The 20930-nt window shown below is 53.6% G+C and overlaps 1 protein-coding gene across 1 annotated transcript in view; it reads right to left on the minus strand.

Moving 5' to 3' along the window:
• ACACB (acetyl-CoA carboxylase beta) overlaps positions 1-20930 on the minus strand; it is an 86604-nt gene that overhangs the window by 5258 nt on the left and 60416 nt on the right. Inside the window, exons 31-48 of the mRNA XM_012731034.1 lie at positions 20186-20242; positions 19900-19941; positions 18738-18953; positions 17382-17537; positions 16415-16618; positions 16022-16177; positions 14573-14695; positions 14209-14478; positions 13388-13485; positions 12026-12146; positions 9684-9794; positions 8609-8752; positions 6844-6964; positions 5477-5573; positions 3558-3654; positions 2940-3075; positions 1856-2033; positions 429-541 (exon numbers count right to left, since the gene is read on the minus strand). Coding sequence (XP_012586488.1) covers positions 429-541; positions 1856-2033; positions 2940-3075; positions 3558-3654; positions 5477-5573; positions 6844-6964; positions 8609-8752; positions 9684-9794; positions 12026-12146; positions 13388-13485; positions 14209-14478; positions 14573-14695; positions 16022-16177; positions 16415-16618; positions 17382-17537; positions 18738-18953; positions 19900-19941; positions 20186-20242 — 2440 coding nt within the window. The remainder of the gene's footprint in view (positions 1-428; positions 542-1855; positions 2034-2939; positions 3076-3557; positions 3655-5476; positions 5574-6843; positions 6965-8608; positions 8753-9683; positions 9795-12025; positions 12147-13387; positions 13486-14208; positions 14479-14572; positions 14696-16021; positions 16178-16414; positions 16619-17381; positions 17538-18737; positions 18954-19899; positions 19942-20185; positions 20243-20930) is intronic.

Consider the following 20930-nt stretch of genomic DNA (forward strand, 5'->3'; position numbering starts at 1 on the left):
TTACACACCTACACCCACCCACCCAGCCCCTCCACACATACAGTAATAAGTCTGGTGAATAATATAGTAACAAAGACATTGCCACCTAATGTGGACATTTAAAGAGAATTACATCTAAGGTCACAAGCAAAGCCACCCCTCAGAATTGGCAAAATAACTTATCTCTGCAAACTCTAATGGGACATTTTTGCTACCAAGATTTTGAAGCTCCTTATCAACCCTAAATACTTCAATTGTTATGTCTTGTGTGTGCTCAGACGGAATTCTCTACTGTATAAATGTTTTCATTCTAAAGGGGTGGACATTTAAAACAGCTCACAGTTCTCGCAGCTGTGTTTGTTCGGGAGCATTTGTTTGTAACACCCTGGTGCTCCAGCTGAGGAGGGCCAGCCTCGCTCAGAGATGCGGTGTAAGGTGGACCCTCTCACCTAGCTGTTCCACGAGCTTCTTGTACACTGGGTCGATCCTTCTCATGGCCTTCATCAGGTCTTTCTTTCGGAACTTAATCTCCACTGTTCCCTCAGGCTCCAGAACACCCCCCCTAAAAAAAGAAGAGACAGGGATGGGGCTGGTGAGGCAGCTCCCAGCAGCAATGGCCAGATGTGGGGTAGAGGTACGAGAACAAGGAATCCTGGCAGGCAGCTATCGCCTCTTTCATGGGCGAGGCGTGACCCTGGACAAGTCGCTGCCTCTCTAGTCCTCTGGTTCTATATCCATCAAGAGAGGGACTGAATCAACTTTTAAAATAAATTTTTCTGAACCCTGGAAGCTTTTTCAGCTCTAAGAGTAGATAGCTTCCCCTGGGGAGCATAACCTCCTGCTTTTAAGCTCCAGTTCTGACTTTCCCAGCCTCTGAACTCCTCGGGCCAGGGCGCTATTCCTGATCTCCCTGAAGCTCACAGAGGCAGAATGAGGAATCCAGTGTAGTCCTGTACGAGTTACCCTCTCATTTCCAACCCTCTCACTCGCTTCTGTTTTCCTCTGTCCTCTTTTCTTCTGAGAGTTTGAAGGCCTAAAGAATACTACATGTAGTTCTGAGCTTCCTGGTGGCCAGAGTGAAAAGTTAATGGTGACTCATGTCCTAAACCTTCCCGGAGGGCTGACCTCAGCAGAGCCCCATGAAAGTCTAGAGGCACATACCCAGCATAAGCATGGTAAGTACTCAGTAAGAATTCATTGAACTAATGAAAGAATAAGGGAGTGGACATAGGAAGCCACTGCCAATATTTTGGGCAAAACTATTTTTGAAACCTTTGAAGACAGTATCTCAAAGTCTTCATGCTGAGGGCACTCTAACAGTATTGCAAGTATTGCCACCATTCTTTCTGTAAGAGTTCCAGGGATAAATATCTCCTTAAAAAATAAAAGTATATGTCTCCCTTGAAGAACGGGCATCTTCTTGTGTGAGTGTGATTTAGTCATTTGCTTGGCCAGAATTTCGCTACCACCAACTGGGTGTCAGGTACGATGTTAGCTGGGGTTATGTAATTGAATAAAACACAGTCCCAACGGCAACTCAGAGCCGAGTGAGAACTAGGTGACTGATCATGCTTCCCTTTTTATCCTTGCTGCCAGGAAGCTCGGGTCCTCTTGGTCTTTCCTTCCTTTTTGATTGCAAACTTCCTTGGGAAGCAGGAGAGTATAAAGTATGAAAACAACAGGCCGCAGTTCTTCCACACCGCTCAGCTCCAGTCACTAACCCCACTGAAACAATCCAACAGGAAAGTGGTACTTTTCTCCTGTAGGCTCTCTATCCGTCAGACATTCACCACACCCGACAGTCCCCAGTCAGTGGCCTAAAGGTGACGGGGAGAGAGAACAAGAAAAGGCCAAGGCAGACCGAGGGGACACACACCTGCTGTCTCTGTCCGCATACATCTCGATGCACAGGGGGTTGATGGTGGAGTCCACCACCACCCAGGAGCCCCCCCGGAGCTCCGCGTAGGGCGGGATGTAGATGAGGATGGGCTGCTTGTACTGCCTCAGGCCATCCACGATGTAGGCGCCGAACTTCAGGACCTGGTCGTACATGTCTGAAAAGCAAAGCAGCCACCAGCGTCACCAGTGACTGTGCACCCCAGCACGTCCCCACAAAACCCACAGTCTTCGTGTCCTGGGGCCCCGGAGAGCACGTTCAGCTGGGAGCCTTCCCAGCACCCAGGAAAGCACACTGGGCAGCGAGGCAGGTGCCGGCCTGGGCACGGATCAATCTCCAGATGTGCATGTGACCTTGGGCAAGGTCCCTGCCTGGGCCTCAGGGCCACAGGGCACAACCAATCTCGAAGGTTCCTTCCAGTTCCAACTCTAAAAACCGCCACTCACAACGGTCCCCACCCCACTGTTTCCACCCCAAAGCCCTCCCCTCCCGGCCATGCCGTGGGAGCTCCCTTCCTGTCCTGAGGCAGTGTGCCCCTTATTTTTCACCCCTCCAAGTCCCGGCACCCTCGGTGGCAATGATGCAGTAAAATCAACCTTGATCGCCCGAGAGCTGATGCCAGCAGCCACAACTGGCTCGTGAGCTACTTTCCCCGTCCCGAGGCGTGTCTGTGCTAGTCTTAACAGCTTCACAAAGGAGGGAAGCTGAGGCTGGAAGAGGCCACCAGGTCACCGGGCTCCCACGGAGCGCCCATCTCTTGAAATGTGTGGGCGGCCGAGAAGCCCTTGGACGAGGTCAGGAGACGGCAGCCTCTGGGAAGGCAGTCAGGCCCCCGCTCCTCTCCTCGCCCCGGGGAGGGGCTCCAGGGTCGGGCCGTGTCCAGGCCTGCCCCGGCTCTCCCTGCCCCCATGCTGTGACCTCCAGCAAGTCACCCCAGAAGCCCTCAGTGCCTCCTCTGTAGAGTGGGCTGTTGTCATCTGTACTCCTGGCTGCTGGGAGCTCATCTAAGACAGTGGGATCCCGCATTTGCTTGGAGGCTTCAGGCACCCGGGAGGGATCTCACCTTTCATGCCGCCAGAGAAGCCCCTCCAGTTGGCAAAGATCATCAAGGGCAGCTTCTCACGGTTGAAATCCTTAATGGCCTGGGCTGTCTTGTAGGCCGAGTCTGGGAACCACACCTGGCCTGCCTGCTGGATTATCTGCAACACAGAGCCACCTGCGTCAGAGTCCTTTGTGCCAAAGTGGCTCAGGACACGGGGACAGCTGCCCGAGCCCGCACTGGCATGGGCACCAACACTGGCATCGGGGCTCAGCTACTGCTGGCCTTGCTGGACCACTGCACGCCGCCCCCAGAGGCTCCTTGCTGCTCCTGACAGGTTCCTGGCACCAGTTGTGGAATCAGCTGCAAAGCCAGGCCCGGGCCCTGCCCTCGGCCTTCCGTGCGCCTGCTGGGATGTGTCACTTCCCTTACGACAGCAACAGGATGCTGGGCACGAGGTGGGAGGTTCCCAGGGGTCTCTGTCACCCTCTGAGGGAGAAGCATCCCACAGAGAGTGCCAGCAAAGTGGGCACCGAGCACCCAGGCCAAGGACCCCCGACTCTGCAGCTAAAGCAGTCAGGTGGCCCCCAGGGCACTCTTGCAAGTTCGTTGGCTGAAGCAGCCCAGAAACCCTCCTCTCACCTTGGCCTCAGAATCCAGGTTGGCGGGGTCTGCGGGCACAGCCACCTCCACAGTCCGTGTCTCCACAGCGATCACTCCCACAGGGATCCCCCCCAGCCTGCAAGGTGGAGCACAGGGGAGCTAAGCGCTAAGCAGCACCGCCGGGTGGATTCGGGGCCAGCCCTGGCTATGGGTTTTCCCGGAGTGGGTAGCCATGGCCGGTCCGGGCAGAGGGTGCCCCGCTTCACTCTGGTGGTTAATTTTACTGGAAGGCAAAGAAGCATTTCGGCCTCACGTGTTACAGTGAGGAAGGGGCTGTCAGCGTTCTTGTTGGGGTGATGAACTTCACGGGTGGGGAGGGTTGAGCCAGGTCTGTCCACTAGAACTTTCCCTGATGGTCATGTTCTGCAACGGCATCGGCCAATGACGGCCCCGACAGCTAAGAGCCTCGCGAGCACTGGAAATGTGCGAGAGCGCTAAGGAACTGAACACGCGTCCGCCGTCACTCACTCACGGCACTGGACTGTCTTATGTGGCCAGCAACTATCACAATGGACAGCACAGGTCCAAGGCCAACTTACAGCAGGAACGGGCCAAGGGGTGTGAAATCGGAAAGACTTTAGCTCAGGGAAGCCCCGAGGCAGAAACCTCCGCCATCGCCGTGGGCTGGCCGGCCCGTGTGTGCGCGTCAGTGGAGAACGCTCACGTAGCCATGCAACAACCCTGCAGGGCTGGGCGGCAGAGAAGCGCAGACGTCACATAAAGCAAGGGCTTGCCGTGTTAGGAGGAGAGGGTTGAGTCTCGGCTTTTAAAAAGCGTGTTTTATTTACTTTTTTGCCCAGTTCCTCGGTTTATCGTAGCCAGAGCGCTGCTGTTTAGCTCTGTTAACCTTCTCACGAGCGCTTCTCACTGAGGCTGACGGCTGAACGGTCCCAGCCCCCCAAGCTGTGCGCACACATTGGCAGCACTGTGAGCTTGGCACCCCACCCCCACCCCGGGTCTCTGTTCTGCCAGCGGAGAGCGATACAGAGCCTGTGCTTGGCTCCAGCGCTGTCCCCCCTCCTGCTGCTGGTTTGGGTCTCACAGCAAGTGGGGTGCTTATATTACTTCATCTGTTCTACAGAAAATAAGTTTTTAAAACAAATGCTTAAGGAGAAGCGGCTCTGTGTGGACAGAGCTCAGCTGCACCGAGGTTCCTAACAGCGGCAGAGACCACACACACCGACCCTCACCCCTGGGACGTGCCTGACATATATTACCACTTCTGCTCCTCACAACAATCCCTTGGGGGTGAATCATCACCCCCATTTTACACACTAGAACATCAAGGCCCAGAGCAGGCTTGACCTCAGGTTTGACGCTGGGGCCAGGACTTGGGGCAACTCCCTCGTGCCAGGGCTCGGAGGGGTCAGCTCTGAGGCCGCTGTGACCTTCCTACCAGGAGGAACTTGCGGGCAGAGGGAGCTGTCCGAGAGGTGGGGGCATTGGCAGAGGGTGAGCTGCGTGGCTCTGAAAGCATCGAGCATCTGAGCACCCCACCTGCTGTGCTCACACCTGCTTCTCCTGCCCACGCCCCTGCTGAAACAGGGGTCACAGTAGTGTGTCCTTGAAGTTTTCTTGGAGATGCACAAATTCTGATCCCCAAAGAGATACAAGGTTCCTGGAGCCAGGAAGCCCCACCATAGGGGTGGAATCAGGGAAAGGGGTGCGAGCCCCAGCCAGAAGTTGGCTGAGGTGCCGTCTAAGGCCACAGATACATTTAGGCTTGATGAAGTTCACCTTCCAGAAAAGTATGTCCCAAATTGCTCTTCTTTTCAGAAATCTGGGGCTAAGAAGAATGTTCTTGGGGGTGACCTGGGAGGAAAGATCTTCCAGCTTAGCACCTGGGTCCCGAGGCCTGGCAGGCCTGCGCGTGGCTGGCTGGCCCCATCCTCGCTTACCTCGCTCGCCCTGTCACCACGGTCTGGGCCCAGGGCTCCATGATTTCCTTGAAACTGCCCTGGTCAAAGAACCCGCTCTGCCAGGATCCCTTCAGAGCTGTGGGCAGAAGGACAGAAGGCCAAGTCGGGGGGCTGGGTTGATGAGGTTTCCGGGTCACCTGGCAGGGCACACTGCTCTTAAGTCCAAGACAGCCTGTCCTTTCAGCCCAAAGGCCGCGTGTGCTGGAAAGTGCGCACCCGCAAGCCCCAGTCAAAACAACCACACTGGAAACAAACAAGCAAAGCCCAAAACACACAAGCCAGGAGCTCAGACCACACAGACCCTCCCCGTGCATGGGCCCCACCAAACACACCGGAACCCTGACCACTGTCTGCCTCTCCTTCCCGGAGGCCCTGGGAGTGATGGACTCCTGGGGAAGATGGGCCGACCTGGCTGGCTGCCTGAAACTTAAGCGCCATTTCGTTTCCCAGAGAGAGAGGAAATGGGGATGCCAACTTCAGCAGTCCCTGGAGGAAATGGAGCTTTCGGGTCACAGCATGGTATAAGCCACTGTCCTTCAACCAGAGTCAGGCTGAGGGCCTCAAGTTACAGGAGAGAGGCTGGGCGCCTGGGAAGGAAGCAGGCCCACTCCAATGTTGGGGCTGGTCTGAAGAGACAGAGGGAACGGTCAAGATCAAACCAGCACCTCCGTGTTCACAGGCAAGAAAGCCCACGAGAAATGGGAGGCGAGAAGCCAGGCCTCCTTGGTGGGCAGAGTCTGGCAGCTCCTGGCAGGCGCCTCTAAGGCACCACGCAGCTGGGTGAAAAGCCTGAAGCTAAAGGTGGTTGGTAGCACGTGAAATTTGAGCCCAGGGATTATGGTAACAGGTAGCTCAGCTTTCCTGTTCTGTCTGCTCAGAACGAAACCACACACCTCCAGGAGACGAGCCGGAGAGGAGTTAGCGCCTCTGTGTGCGCGTGTGTGTGGATGTGGAACAGGCTAAGTGGCCCGGCCCGGGTGAGCTCACTTGGGACTTCCAAGAACACTCGTGGAAATCACGAGCCCAGGAGACAAGGGGAGGGAAACAGCAGCAGTCTTCCATGTGACGTTTCGAGACTGGATTTTCCACACATCACAGGGCAGTTCAGAAAAGGGGACCACGGCCTCTGTGCATCTCCGTCTACACCAGGCGGGAGGCAGTTTCTATCCTCTCTTGGTTAATAGTTCAGGAAAAGCAGACAGTACATTTCAATTCCTCTAGTCCCCTGCAACTGATCAAGTGCACCTGTCTGAGATGAGGGGCTGTCAGTGCTTCTACGTACGTATTCTTCGGTCCAGGACCAGAAACCCAAGACCAAGCATCAGGCAAAATGCATTACAACTTACTTGGGTGAGGTCTTCCTGCAAGCATCCACCGGGGGTCGTAGGGAGCTCTGGATGGGAGGAATTCAATTTCTCTGTCAATGGGGTCAGTGGGTGTGGTGATAGGGACTGGACTGCGATTATCCTAGGAAACAAAAACCAGCCTCCAACTCAGTCTCCCTGGCCATCGGCAATGCCTGCCAGCTGCTCCTTGCCCGCTCCTCTTCTGACTATGATTACATTTGGATATACAGCAATAACCGCCCCTCTAGGATTTCTGACGCTACTGTTTTGGTAGACAAAGGTCCTACAAGGAATGGCCATCCCATAGAGTCTCAAAATCTAGCTTATGGACTCCTGGACTCACTTCAGGGTACAGATGGACTCAATGGTGTTGGAAGTTAAAAAAAAAAGGAGCAGGCCCTCCCTGGTGGCGCAGCAGGTTAAAGCACAGCACTGAGAAGCTAAAGCCACTTTCACATGGGTTCGATTCCCGCCTGCCCCGGAGGTGACCACATGGCGTGGCAGACCTCTCCTGACCCGCCGCTGCTCCCCTCAGCAGTGTACTTCGTTGATCTGCCTGTTCTGCTCCCCACTCTGTCTCTGGTGAAGCCTCTCGCCACCCTTGAGCCTCTGGCCTGTACCCCAGTTCTGTATGTACAAATAAAATAAATCTTAAAAAAAAAAAAAAAGGAGCAAAGGCATTGTTAGAGCTACACAAAGCCGGAGACGAGGGGAAGAAGGGGCTGGTTGCAGGGCCTCCTTGGAAGGGCAAGGGGTTAAGCACTATGAAGCTCTCTGCAGTTCACTATGAACTCTGAGTTCAATCCCGCCTGTCCCAGAGGTGACCCACATGGTGCAGCAGACCTCTCCTGACCCGCCCGCTGCTCTCCTCAGCAGTGTATTTCAGTAGATCTGCCTGTTCTGCTCCCCACTCTGTCTCTGGTGAATCCTCTTCCCACCCCCAAATCTCTGGCCTGTACCCCAGCTGTTGTATGTACACACAAATAAAACAAATATTTAAAAAGAAGCAGCTGCAGATAGTGATGAGCTGGCATGCACTGGGAAAACTCACTGCAAAGGAGAACTGACATTTATGACATTTAGACTTGGGGTTCTTGACAAGAGATGTAGGATAAACTACCTTTTTGAACTAATTATCATGGAGAATGGCAGCCTCCCTCACTTGTAGAGAATGTGTTAGGTTAATCAAGACCACACTCACTGGTTTCCCTTAAGGTGCTGTCAGTAGATGCCTCGAGGGTAAGGTGAGAGGACAAGTATCCCCAGACACCTTGTGAAAGAAGCGCCCCAATCATGAGTGGCTTCTGGTGAGGGTTCCGAACACCTCACTTACTCATCATGACAGCACCACAGTGGAAGACATGACAGACGAGACCGTGGCTGAGAAAGATCCAGAGACTCCCTAGGAGACTGCTACTGAGGATGAGGCCAGGAGTCGAAGCCAGGCTGACTGCAAAGCCTGAGGGTGTCTACGGTCAAGCGGTAACAGCACCCCTTCCTAAAGGCTCAATCCAGCCTCTCCCCACCCCCAAATCCCTGGCCTGTACCCCGGCTCTTGTATGTTCATGCAAATAGAAAATCCTGACGACTGGATTTTCAAAAGGTAAAATACAGCAAGCGCGGGGCTGGCTGTCAGAGAGAGAAGAGCAAAGAAAAGGAGCCCCCGGACCTTGGCCTTGCCCCCTGCTGCCACCCTCCCTCCCCACCCTGCGAATGGAGCCGGTGGCAGAAGCTGCGGGGTTGCATGTTGGGGGGCAGGCTGCACCTTGGGCATGTAGGACAGCCACTCCAGGATGGTGTAGACGCCCTCGAAGTCGTCCGGCACGGTGGTGTGGGAGACGCCGTTGCAGTGCATGATCTGCACCCCGCCCAGCTGGTTGTTGGACGTGTAGACCTCTCTGCCCAGGACCTGCTCCGACACGGCACGGTTAGCGAGGTCCCGCTGGCCTGGCTGCTGCTTGGCAGTCACCTCCCTGGCGCTTCTCAGCCCGGGGGTGCATGAGTGTCACTGGGGGGCTTTCAGCCCTGTGACATCAGGAGCCTTGTTTTCTTTTGTTATTCCAGATACTTCCAAGGTGTAACCCAATTTGAAAATCAGTGATCCAGCAAACGCCCACCAGGCATTTCTGATGTGGCGGGTCTGCAGGTGAACTGCTGATGGGGACAAGTTCCCAGGTGACACTGATGTGGCTGGTTCTTTTGAGACCCTCAGGGGGTATCTTAGCAGCTATCACGTGATGGAAGCTTTAGAACTCATTTCCATACAGTGAAAAAAGAACACCAAGTAGCACATGCACCCAGTGTCTACCTCGAAAAGACAGGAGGGGACCGGAAGCACACTGACCACATTACAGTGGGAGCGAAGTTACTGGTTTTGGCTTTAAAAAATTTTCTGCAATGTGTGATGCCATCTTTGTGACCTTGTAGTTTAATGATTTAAATTTACTTAAAAAATGTTAGTTGGCAGAATATACCAGAGACATTTTGTGGGCGTGGAGGGGGAATGGGATAAAAAACGGAGGCGGGAAGTGCACGGGACTATGGTGATGGCACACGGGTGACTCGGTGATGGGAAACCCACGGGGATTACAACTGAGATTTAAAAAAAAAATTGTACAAAATGATGTAAAAAGAAACTGCTACATTATTTTTTAAAAATTTTAAAAAATGTTAGTTGGCAGAAGGTTATTTCTATCAAAAGAGATACAGAGATAGATGTATGGCAAACTGGACACACCGCTCTCACACAGTAGGGCTGCAGCAGGTTTCGTGTTGAGGAACACCCCACCCCGCACCGGTCAAGAGACATCGGGAAGGTTAAAACCACCCCTGGCCCGCACCTTGTTGAGCGCTCCGGCCCCTGTGAGGATGATGTGGGAGTTTTCCACCTGGATCACGCGCTGGCCCAGCCTCACCAGGTAGGCCCCGATCCCAAGGGCTCGGCAGGTCACCTGGGGAGGGGAGACAGGGTCCCTCCTAAATTCCCAAGGACAGCCCAGGAGCCCGCTGGGCACACATGGAAGCCACAGCGTGGCCACCGGCAGCTGATTCAGGGCCACACAACAGAGGGAAAGGCCAGACCCTCAGGCTCGCCTGGTCTTGACCTGTCCAGAAAGAAGGGTTTGCCCAGCTTTCCGGGTCCTGCTTTGGCAAGTATGTGTGCAGTTCTGAGCCTGGTAGTCCATGATCCATCCCTGCCTCTCACACAGCCCAAGGTCCTGAAGAGAACTGGCAAGTCCAAGTTCGGTCTGCACTGGGTTAAGATCGTCATGCCCAAGTCCATGTCCTGGTTTTGACAGTGTGCTGTGATTCTGCGAGACACTGTCACGGGACAAGTAGGGGCAGCGTGCACGGGCCGCTAGACGAGCTGTGAATCCTGAACTATTTCAAGCCACGTCAACCAAACGCATATGAGTGACCGTAACGCCAGACTGGCAGCTGGGCAGCTGGCCGTGAGACCTGTAAACCTCTCTACTGAGAAAGGTCAGTGCGATGGGCAGCAAGCCTGTCAGTGACATCTAGAGCACCACCCACAGGGCGCACACCTATGTCACCTGAGTAATACACATGTGACAATGCATGACATCCAGCAAACAGGGAGACACGCTCGGCCGTGGGGTCCACCTTGGATACCGATGATCCGACACCGAAAGTAAAGATCTTGAGTGAGTTTACTACTACTCCTGCTACTATTGCTACTACTACTGATCCCACTGCTGCTACTGCTGCTCTAATGCTGATGCCGCTGCTACTACGGCTACTGCTACCACTACGAGTGCTGCTGCTGCTGTTACTGCTAGAGGCAAAACACGGCTCTTTCTGGAAAGGCTAAGGGACACAGTGGAGAAAACCATTCAAAATCACTAAAAACTGAACAATTCTTCTAAATATTCCATGCTGTTTAAACATAGCAGAGACTGTGGGGCCTCCTGGTGGCGCAAGGGGCTAAAGCGCAGCACTGTGAAGCTGCCCACAGCCACTGCAGCAGGAGCTGCCGCTCACAACATGGACTAGCGGGGACTGCGCCAAGGGAGGTCATTCAGAAGGAGAAAGACTGGCGATGTCACTCCTATGTGGAACACAGAGATGAAATAAAGGGTCAGACAAAACGAAGCTCTAGACATCCGGCTCTAAAACTGTGGTCATCAGAGAGGCCTGGAGAGGATGGAGGGGACCAAAGAGCCACTGAGGAGGGCTGTGGGTGTCCTGGTGGAGGCATGGTGTGGCGACAGGTTGGTAGAGGTGTGAACCTACGTCTGAATCATGGGTAATCAGGCAGACCCATGTTACCTCCATAAAAATAAAGTTAAAAAAGGATTTCTGGGCCCTCCCTGGTGGTGCAGCGGGTTGGAGCACAGCACTGAGAAGCTAAAGCCACTTCAGCATGAGTTCGATTCCCGCCTGCCCTGGAGGTGACCACATGGCGCGGCAGACCTCTCCTGACCCGCCCGCTGCTCCCCTCAGCAGTGTACTACATCCATCTGCCTGTTCTGCTCCCCACTCTGTCTGGTGAATCCTCTCACCACCCCTGCACCTCTGGCCTGTACCCCAGTTCTGTATGAATAAATAAATAAAAATCTTTAAAAAAAAAAAAGGATTTCTGATATTGGGCGTAAAAAATAGTACTGTGGCTTTGTAAAAAGGGTTGGGGGAGTCTTTATCTATTAAAGGGCCCCCCCGGTGGCGCAGGGGCTGCAGGCGCAGCGCTGGCAAGCTTCTGCCAGCCACTGCAGCATAAGCTTGATCCCTGGCCGACCAGGGAGTGACCCACATGGCGCGGCAGACCTCCCCTGTCTTGCCCGCTACTCCCCTCAGCAGTGGATTTCAGTACCTCTGCCTGTTCTGCTCCCCACTCTCTCTCTAAATCCTCTCACCCCTCGCACCTCTGGCCTGCACCCCGGTTCTTGTATGCATAAACAAATCTTTGAAAAAAATGAAGAGCCATATGCGGGTATTTCTAGACGGAAACAGATGGTAGGGGTTTGCTTCCAAATATTCCAAAGGAGGGGATGTAGGGATTAGGGACATAGGAATGGTTTTGTGTTGATAATTTGTGGGACTGCACTGGTAAATGAGCTCATTACACGGGCCTCATTATCAATTCTCCTTACTTTTGTGGCTATTTGAAGTTTTACAATATAAAAGCTGAGTTGTATAAGAATATCCACAAGGGGAAACTCACCAAGCTGATCGTGACGACCTCTTCATAAGCCAGGGAGGACTCCCCTGCGATCATGCCTGAGCCCCTCAGATTCTCCACGCCCAGGCCATCGTCCTTCCCAATGATATCTGTGACCACATACCTTCAAGAACCAGAGACATGGTCTAGTCGAGGAAAATCCAAGAGGGGGGATTGCCCAGAGACCAGAGGCAGAGAGGAGAAAGGTGAGGAGCTGGAAGGTGGCAGCGGCTGGTGGTGGAATGAAAGCAAGGGCCTGCGACTTCCATGACTGCCCCGAAAGTTGCCAGAAAGGCAGGTACAGCACCCCTAATTGCCGCCCCTCCGACCAAAGATGTCTGTTTGGAGGCTGTCTCATCGAGATGTCACCCACACCCATGCGTTTTTTCAAAGCAACCTAGGATAGTGTTTGCTCTGTAAAGAAATGGGGGTATGTCAGTTCACAACTGACTGATCACCCAAGGTCTCATGACCACGTCAGTGTGTGGTCATGAGACAACATACAACCCAAGCCCCGGCAGAGATTCATAGGTCCATCAGCGCCTTCCAGGCTCTGAGAAGGCCTCCTGCAAGCTCCTGTGAGGTCACACTGAATGCAGTTTCTCGAGCTGGCTTGGCCATGGAAAATGTTCCCACTACTCCGATTCCTCGTATCACCAAGTAACCAGAAAACCTAACCTGGGAAATTCTGATTTATTCACTTAAAAAAAGGGGGGGGGGGCTTCCTGATAGCACAAGGGCTTTTTAAAGCACAGCACTGTGAAGCTGTCCACAGCTGCTTCAGCATGAATTCAATCCTCGGCCAGGGAGCTGACCCACATGGCGCAGCAGACCTCTCCTGTCCTGCCCGCTGCTCCCTCAGCAGTGGATTTCAGTCCATCTGCCTATTCTGCTCCCCACTCTGTCTCTGGTGAATCCTCTCACCTCCCACACCTCTGGCCTGTACCCCAGTTCTTGTATGCATGAATAAATAAATCTTTAAAAACACGCGCACACACACACACAACATTCCCTGGGAAAGGTAATCTTTGGCATTCTTGCCGGGCACAGCCCTCAGCCTGCCCAACCTGCCCAGCTTGCCAGATCACCGCGGCATCACTTTGACTAACTCAGTGGTAGGATGTGAGCCTGTGGCTCCCAGGACATGGGGGTACAGTCAAATTCCGGTTTTGTACAAGGGGTGACTCATTATGGAATGACAAGGATGGGCTCACCCTGGCTGACACCCCAGGTGTCTAAGTCACTCCTGCCCACCATGGAGGGCCCACTGGGCAGCACCCCCACCCCCCTTGAAAAGACTGTCCCACACCCCGAGGCAGAAATTCCCTGCAGGGGAAACGAGGGAGTTGCCCATGAATTCTTCACCTGGACTCGCCTTCTTCCTCGACGTGCGTGCAGTGGATGGAGTTCAGGGAGCTGATTTTGGTGTAGTCTTGTGGGGTCAGGTACAGGTATCTAAATCCCTTAAGAAAAAGCAGGGTGCAGTGAGGTCCTGAGTCTGAGTCGCCTGAGCTTGACAACCACTGCTTTTTAAAAAATGTCCTGTCAGTGAATGACACATTAATCACACATGTTGGGAACCTGTTAACGTGATGGACGTTGATACCGTTGAGGAGCAGCTAGAAGCTGTGGGTCTGTGCTGTGGGACACACTGACCCCTCCCCCTCACTACACCCTCACCCTCACCAGCTGGCCCTGAGGGTCCACCACACAGCCTCGTATCCCCCGACCAGGTTTGCAGTGAGTTTCCCGATTACTGCCCTCTCCGACACTTGTTTATGTGCTATACGTACAATATCTGCTTCAAAAATAAAAGGTGGGCCCTCCCTGGTGGCACAACGGGTTAAAGCACAACACCGTGAAGCTATCCACAGCCACTGCAGCATGAGTTCGATTCCCAGCCAGGGAGCTGAGCCACATGGCCCAACAGACCTCTCCTGACCCGCCCACTGCTCCCCTCAGCAGTGTGTTTCAGTCAATCTGCCTATTGTGCTTCCTGCTCTGTCTCTGGTGAATCCTCTCACCCTCCCCCCACCCCGCATCTCTGATCTGTACCCAGTTCTTGTATGCATAAATAAATAAATCTTAAAAAAATAAAAGGTAGGATACTTTCTACCCCCACCCCACCCCCAAAATATAATGCCAGCTGCGGGGAATCACACCCCCACCCCGGCGCTGTGATGTACCTTGAGGGGGTCTTCTGGGTCCACCCAAGCCACCTGGAACATGTGCTTGATCTCTTCTGCGAGGCCGATGCGGGCCCCACTGTTGGCTGCAAGGTAGATTCTGGGGATACCCTCTGCCCGGGCCATCTCCGACGCCCTCAGGTACAGCAGGTCTTCTCCAGGGCCGAAGGACCCGATGCGGAAGGTGATGTCGTTGCTGATGACGATCACGTCCCGCCCTTCCGGATACTCTCGGGTCTTAAACCTCATCTTGAAGGCCACCATGCCCACCTGGGCAGAGATGGGCACGCGGGAGAAGGGGCTCGTTCCTTCGGGGGAGAACTTGGGGAAGGGCGCCTCCGGCCCGGGCTGGCTGTGTTCTCACCTCGTTTCCTCCTGGAAGCCGGTTCATCTCCACCAGCTGGCCCTGAGGGTCCAGCACCAGCTCTGTGTATGTCAGGATGTCTTTGGGATACTGGTCTGGGGCCCCCCACAATTTAAAGAGAGCCTGAGGGGAGGAAAGAGAAAAACCTAATGTCATTAGTAGGGAGGTATATTTTCTAATTCTCTGCTTCTTCATGAATTATTAAAAGCACCCCACAATTCAGAATAGTAAATATCTGAGTACTCATCTCATATTTTTGTCAAATCATAATTTTTTCATAGATGCTTAAGATTTTTTTCAAATAACAGTTTATTTTTACATCATTTTGCGTCTTTTTCCATCTCAGTTGTAATCCCCGTGGGCTTCCCATCAGCAAATCACCCGTGTGCCATCACCACAGTCCAGTGCACTCCCCCCGCCCCCATTTTTGATCCCATTCCCCTCTCCACCCCCATAAAATGTCTCTGGTATACAGTAGTTTATTATTATTCTCTCCCCTGGTCCTTTATACTCCTGCTATGAGTGAAACCATCCGGTATTTTTCTTTTCCTTTCTGGCTTATTTCACTAAGCATGATCCCTGCTAGCTCAGAGGCTTAAGATTTTTAAAAGAAATTAAAATGTGGTGAAGCTCTTGGTGCACCATCCCCCAAGCCACCCCATCCTCCTTCCCCACCAACGGTGCCCAGGTAACCATCATCTCGCATCCGCTCTTTCTGCATGCTGTAGTGTTTTAACTTCACCCTGAATATATCCACTAAAAAACAGTGTCACTGTGACACCTTAAACTAACAAATGGCATCACACTGAATGAATCCTTTCATAGGTTGCTTTTTTCAATTTCCCAATATACAGTCAGAGATTTATCTAGCAGGTCATTTAGCTCTGGGTTTCTCAGGGCCCTGCCACTCCACCTTCCTATTCATTTATTCACAAGTCTGTTTAGGAATATTTAGGTTGTTTCCAATTCTATGATATCACCAATGCTGTGATGAATGCTCTATGGTCTCTTAAACAGGAGGAGTGAGGCCCTCCCTGATGGCGCAGCGGGTTACAGCACAGCACTAAGAAGCTAAAGGCACTTCACCAGGAGTTTGATCCCCATCCTGCAGGTGACCCACATGGCACAGCAGACCTCTCCTGTCACACCCACTGCTCCCCTCAGCAGTGTACTTCATTGATCTGCCTGTCCTGCTCCCCGCTCTGTCTCTAGTGAAGCCTCTCACCACCCCCATGCCTCTGGCCCGTACCCCAGTTCTGTATGTGTAAATATATAAATAAACAGGAGGAGTGAGGCTCACTAGTGGCACAGGGGGTTAAGCACCCCTGATATGGGACTGTCCCCGGCCAGGGAGCTGACCCACACGGCGCAGCAGACCTCTCCTGACCTGCCTGCTGCTCCCCTCAGCAGTGTATCTCGGTCAGTCCCCCAGCTCTGCACCGCACTTGCCTGCCTGAACATTTCCGGGAAGTCGTACACGTAGGTGGTCCCCAGGGACTGGGCCTGGAACCGCTTGGCCTGCAGCAGGTCCTTGGTGACGTAGGGCGTGTTGATCAGCATCCCGTGCTGGGGCCCCTGCTTGTTGCCAAAGGAGTGAAACATGATCTGGACCAGCAGGAAAGACAGAAAGACAGACAGTGAGGGAGCAAGCTCGGAGAAACAGGCTCCGCCCCATGGACGCAGATGGCCGCAAGCGGGGGTCTCCCGGGCCCCAGCAGCGGCCAGCACGGTGAGTGGAGGGAGGAGAGGGAGGGGGAGTTAGGGAGCGTGAGGGTTGGGGGGTATGGGGGAGGTGAAGGGGTGGGGGGGAGTGTGGGGGCGCCCTGCCCCACCCTGCCTTACGTTTCCGGATCTGGGGTCGGTCACTTCTTCATAGAGGCTGATGTCCAGGTAGTAGCCTGACTCGTTGGTGATGAAGAGGCGGATGGGAATGGCACTGCCGGCGGCGGACTGGCGGATGTTGATCTTGACCTCGGCCTGCAGCACACGGAGCTTCCACAGGCGGCTGCCGTAGCGCATAACCATGGCGCGCACCGACTCTTCGATCTGCCCATCACAGGACTGCGATTTCAGAGCGGCCAGCACACACCTGGCACCCCAGCACTTCCAGCGGTGGGGAGAGGCGCTGCCTAGGGCCTACAAACTGCCTGGACATAGGATGTACCCCACAACTCTTCTCTGGTGCTAACCAAAGGCATCTAGAGCTCATCTTCTCCTTCCAGCCTCACTTACTCAAGAGGTGGGGTTCCTATCCCCTCTTTACCCCTGAGGAACTGAGGCAGGTAAGTGAGTGCAGGTGCACCCACGTGACACCATTTCTCTCTCCCACACACCTTAAGCAGATGCATTTTCATCTCTGGGAACTACACACACTGGTGGCGATGGGGTTTCTGCACCCCACAGATGCCAGGGTGACTGATTACCAGGACTTCACCCCAGAATCACCACCGTACACTGCTCGGGAAGGACCAGCCTGTGGAAGAGGCTCAGCCATAGTCTGCCCTTCCCACCCACACGCAGCCTCCTACAGGGCTGGAACCAGGAGGGGCCATTTTGTTTCGCAACATCTGTGCTGCTCTAGAGGGCAGCCTGGCCGTGAGGGGTGAACGCCAAAGCGCCATCTTAGGGGCAGTGGCCAAAAACAGCTCTGGAGAGAAACTGCAGGAGGTCACTTCCCACAGGAAGCACCTGGGGCTCCAACAGGCACCAGCCGCGGTAGCTCAGGTCTCGGCGGCCAGGAGGAGGCAGCCCAGTGCAGCACGGGTCCTGTAAGTGCAACCCAGTGCCCAGGGGAGCCCGGGGGCGAGACCTTGGAGGGGTCCATGATGACGGTGGGCACAAAGTTGAGGAAGATGTGGTTGCAGTCGGTGCGCACGCTGGTGTTGTTGAACGCCACCTCCAGCTCGTCCATGGCCTCCAGGAGCAGCCGCTCACCCTCGTTCTGCAGGTACTCAAAGGACGCTTCCTGCCCAAGGTGGGGGAGCTGCCACTAAGCCAGTGGCACAGCACACTCCCCCTGCCAAGTGTCCCCCACCCCCAGGCGTGCCAACAGAGGGTGGCAGGGCGCCGTCAGAGGTGAAGGGCAGCGAAGGCCGTACGGACTATTTCCACACTATGCTTTCACATCTGCAGCCTTGCAGACCCTGGAGGGGCTGGTCCCCCCTCCCCGCACCCCCCCCAAGACAGAAGGGGCCCTCTCATGGGCGCGCTGTGCAATGGAAACCCACCAAGCCAGGGCACGTGCCCCTTTCTCAGGCTCACGCGCTGCAGGCCCTGTCTACTCCCCCGGCCCTAAGCACCCAGGGCCAAGAGCCAGACAGCCAGAGACGGCACTTGGGCTCCGGAGCCAGCTGGAGTTGCTCCGGCCGTCGTAAGCATCTGCCTCATCTGTCCCTTCCCACGAAGCCACAATAAAGGCTCTTATCCAATGGCCCCCTCTTCCTTTGCTTCTGGGGAGACCCTGGTGTTTCCTCTGTGACACTGTATATAAGAAACTCTCCTTATGCCAACTGTCTCTCATGTCTCGGCCTCACCATACCTGAGTAGTTTTCAAAAAGCTCTTAAGGAATCTAGCAGACCGTGGCAGCAAAAGGCTGAGATCAGCTTAACATCCACCCACGGGGCGTTAAAGCTTTTCACCCATGCTACATCCACACCAGGAAAAAGCCAAGATCATCTGCAGTAACATGGAAAGAGGTCTGCGAAACTCAAGTCTTCTACTGCTGAGCTCCCAGCAGTAACGTGACACCTCTAATTCCTTGTATGGAACAGGCCAGAAGGGTCTCCACCAAAGCTGACTGGACAGCCGGGCTCGGGGTCCTCTGTGATTTTTCAAATGACTACTTAAAACTACTTTTACATCTCAAGTATTGCTTGAGGCCTTCACTGCATAATCATGGCTTATTTATTTAAACGCAAGAAATAATAGAAATGATCACACAGCCAGCAAACAGAAGAAAGTCCCTGAATAGCGTCTCTCCATCTTCTTACCCTGAGACACACACGGCACCAGCAGGGGTTGGTAATAACCACCACAGGCACAGGCTGCCCCGTGTGTACGGGGGAGGGCGGTGTCTGCCCAGAACACCCTGCCTGCAGCCCAGCACCTGGCACCGGAGAAGGGGAAGGCCAGCGCAGGCGTGCCCAGCCCTCCCTGCGACTCTACCTTCGTTATCAGGTCCGAGTGTCTGATGATGGCGCGGATGAAGAATCTGTGGTCCGTGACTTCCACCCCTTCCTTCACCCTGGCGGCACCCAGGTAAAGGTGCATCTTGTGGTTGGCACAGGGCACAGCAGTCAGATCGAAATTGCGCATCCGGCTCAGCTCCAGCTGGAACGCCAGGGCTGGCTCCAGGTGGCGGTAAATACGATCTTCGGCAAACTGCAGGCCGGCCAGAGAGTGGAGACACAGCACACGTGTGAGACGGCGTCAGGCCCCGTGCTTGCCTGCCCCTCGCCCCCTCCTGCAGACCCTCGGAGGTCTCTATGTTGCTCCTGACTGTAAGCAGGCCCCAGGGCTCAAGAGCATCGGGGGTTTGCTGATATAGGCCGCCCTGAGCACTGCAAGTCGGCCGTGCGGCCTGATGAGTCGAGCCCATCCCCAGCGCCTGCCAGCACTGGCAGGCTGTCCTGGAATAGCTCAGGGTCTTCCTCAAGCAGTCAGCCATGCCTACGTGTCTTTGTGGAAGAGGAAGCAGCGGAGAGTGCTGGAGACGTGAAAAGAAAATGAAGACCTGGAGAAAGGATGCGTCTTAACTACAAGTCAGGCTTTGGGCAGATTAAAATCCCAAACTCTGAGTCTGGTGGAGGCTAGAATCTATGTTGGGAGCAAGCCTGCCGATTTCAGAAGAGGGGTCAGAACACTTCTTAAGGGACTGGAAAGGAGATGTATAATTAGGCAGATGGGCCACATGGTCTCCTCGATCCTGTTGACGGTGCAAGAAAGTCACTCAGACAATCAGTGATCGACGGGTTCCCATAAAACTGGGTTTATAGAAACAGCAGCCGGTCTGCAAGCCCTTGTTTGCCAACCACTGTTCAAGAAGGGCCTAAGAAAGAGAGGTTGGGGGTGCCACCTCACTGAGTCCCCTGGTAAGTATAAGTGGCCCCTGAATGAGAGAGAAACTGTAGTGAAAGTTAAGAAAAAGTCAGGAAGCACTAGGCCCTGAGCTCCAGGGAGGAAGCAAGAGGTTGTCATTGGAAACGCAGTCCCAGAGGAAGGCTGGTGAATACACAAACATGGCTGCGTTCTAGAATGTTCACTTCTCATGAACATCAAAGAGGGCAGGAGGAGGGGTCATGCCGCTGCTCGCTGCCGCTGGTCATACCTTGTCTCGTGCTCTGAACGTGAAAAACTTGGGGAATTCTTTCTGCAAAAAAAAAAAAAAAATATTCAAACAAAAGACAATTAGATCAAGCAAGATTCACTTCAATCGTTGTATACTTGTTCTATGATTTCTGGGGCTAACCCTAGTAGATGAAGCCTTTGGAAAGCCTTCTCTCCTCCCAGCACTGATCTCTTTCACCCCAAGCAGCAGGGCAAACTTCTGATCAGTGGTGTGGGGGTTGCAGAATGGAAAAGTCTCACGGAGATGGGCTGAGATTTGCACTGACCTCCTGGGCAATCAGGAATGTGATTCTCCGGAGTCCATAATCCACGAGGATGTTTTTCTGCATTGAAAATGGAATACACAAGAAAATAATAGCCAGCTGTGTAAAGGAGGAACGTTCTGAGGTGTATTCCCTGTGGATAAATCCTGAAAACACGCCAGGTGAAAAGATCTCAGGCTTAGGGTTCTGTTTATGTGACATAACGATCAAGGCCATAAAAAGGAGATTAGTAGTGGCCTGGGTTGGCACGGTGGGCGGTGGTGAAGGAGGGTGTGGGGGTGGGGAAAATGGACATGACTGCTCATGGAGAGAGGGGTTCTTTGAGCGGTCATGGGTGGTGAAATGTCCTAAATATCATCCTCACAGTAATGGTTATACACTCTGTGAATATACCAGGGAGCAGTGAAGTATATACTTTAAATGGGGAACAGTGTGGTATGTGAATCCTAGTTAATAGAGCTGCATTTACTAACTGATTTAATATAGATTTATAGATACACTCAGCATATATTGGATATTTAATATATATTAATATATTAATATACTTAAAAATTTACATTTACCATGTTTTCAAAAACTATTTCATAGTATCTTCAATCAAACTGGAGGAAAGGAAGCGATTAAATATTTTTTAAACAGAAAAGTTGAGGGCCCTCCCTGGTGGTGCAACAGGTTAAAACGCAACACTATGAAGCTCTCCCCAGCCACTGCAGCGCAAGTTCAATCCCCAGCCAGGGAGGTGACCCAC

The sequence above is a fragment of the Condylura cristata genome, unplaced genomic scaffold (assembly GCF_000260355.1).
Source record: "Condylura cristata isolate star-nosed mole 26May11 unplaced genomic scaffold, ConCri1.0 scaffold00029, whole genome shotgun sequence".
NCBI lineage: Eukaryota > Metazoa > Chordata > Mammalia > Eulipotyphla > Talpidae > Condylura > Condylura cristata.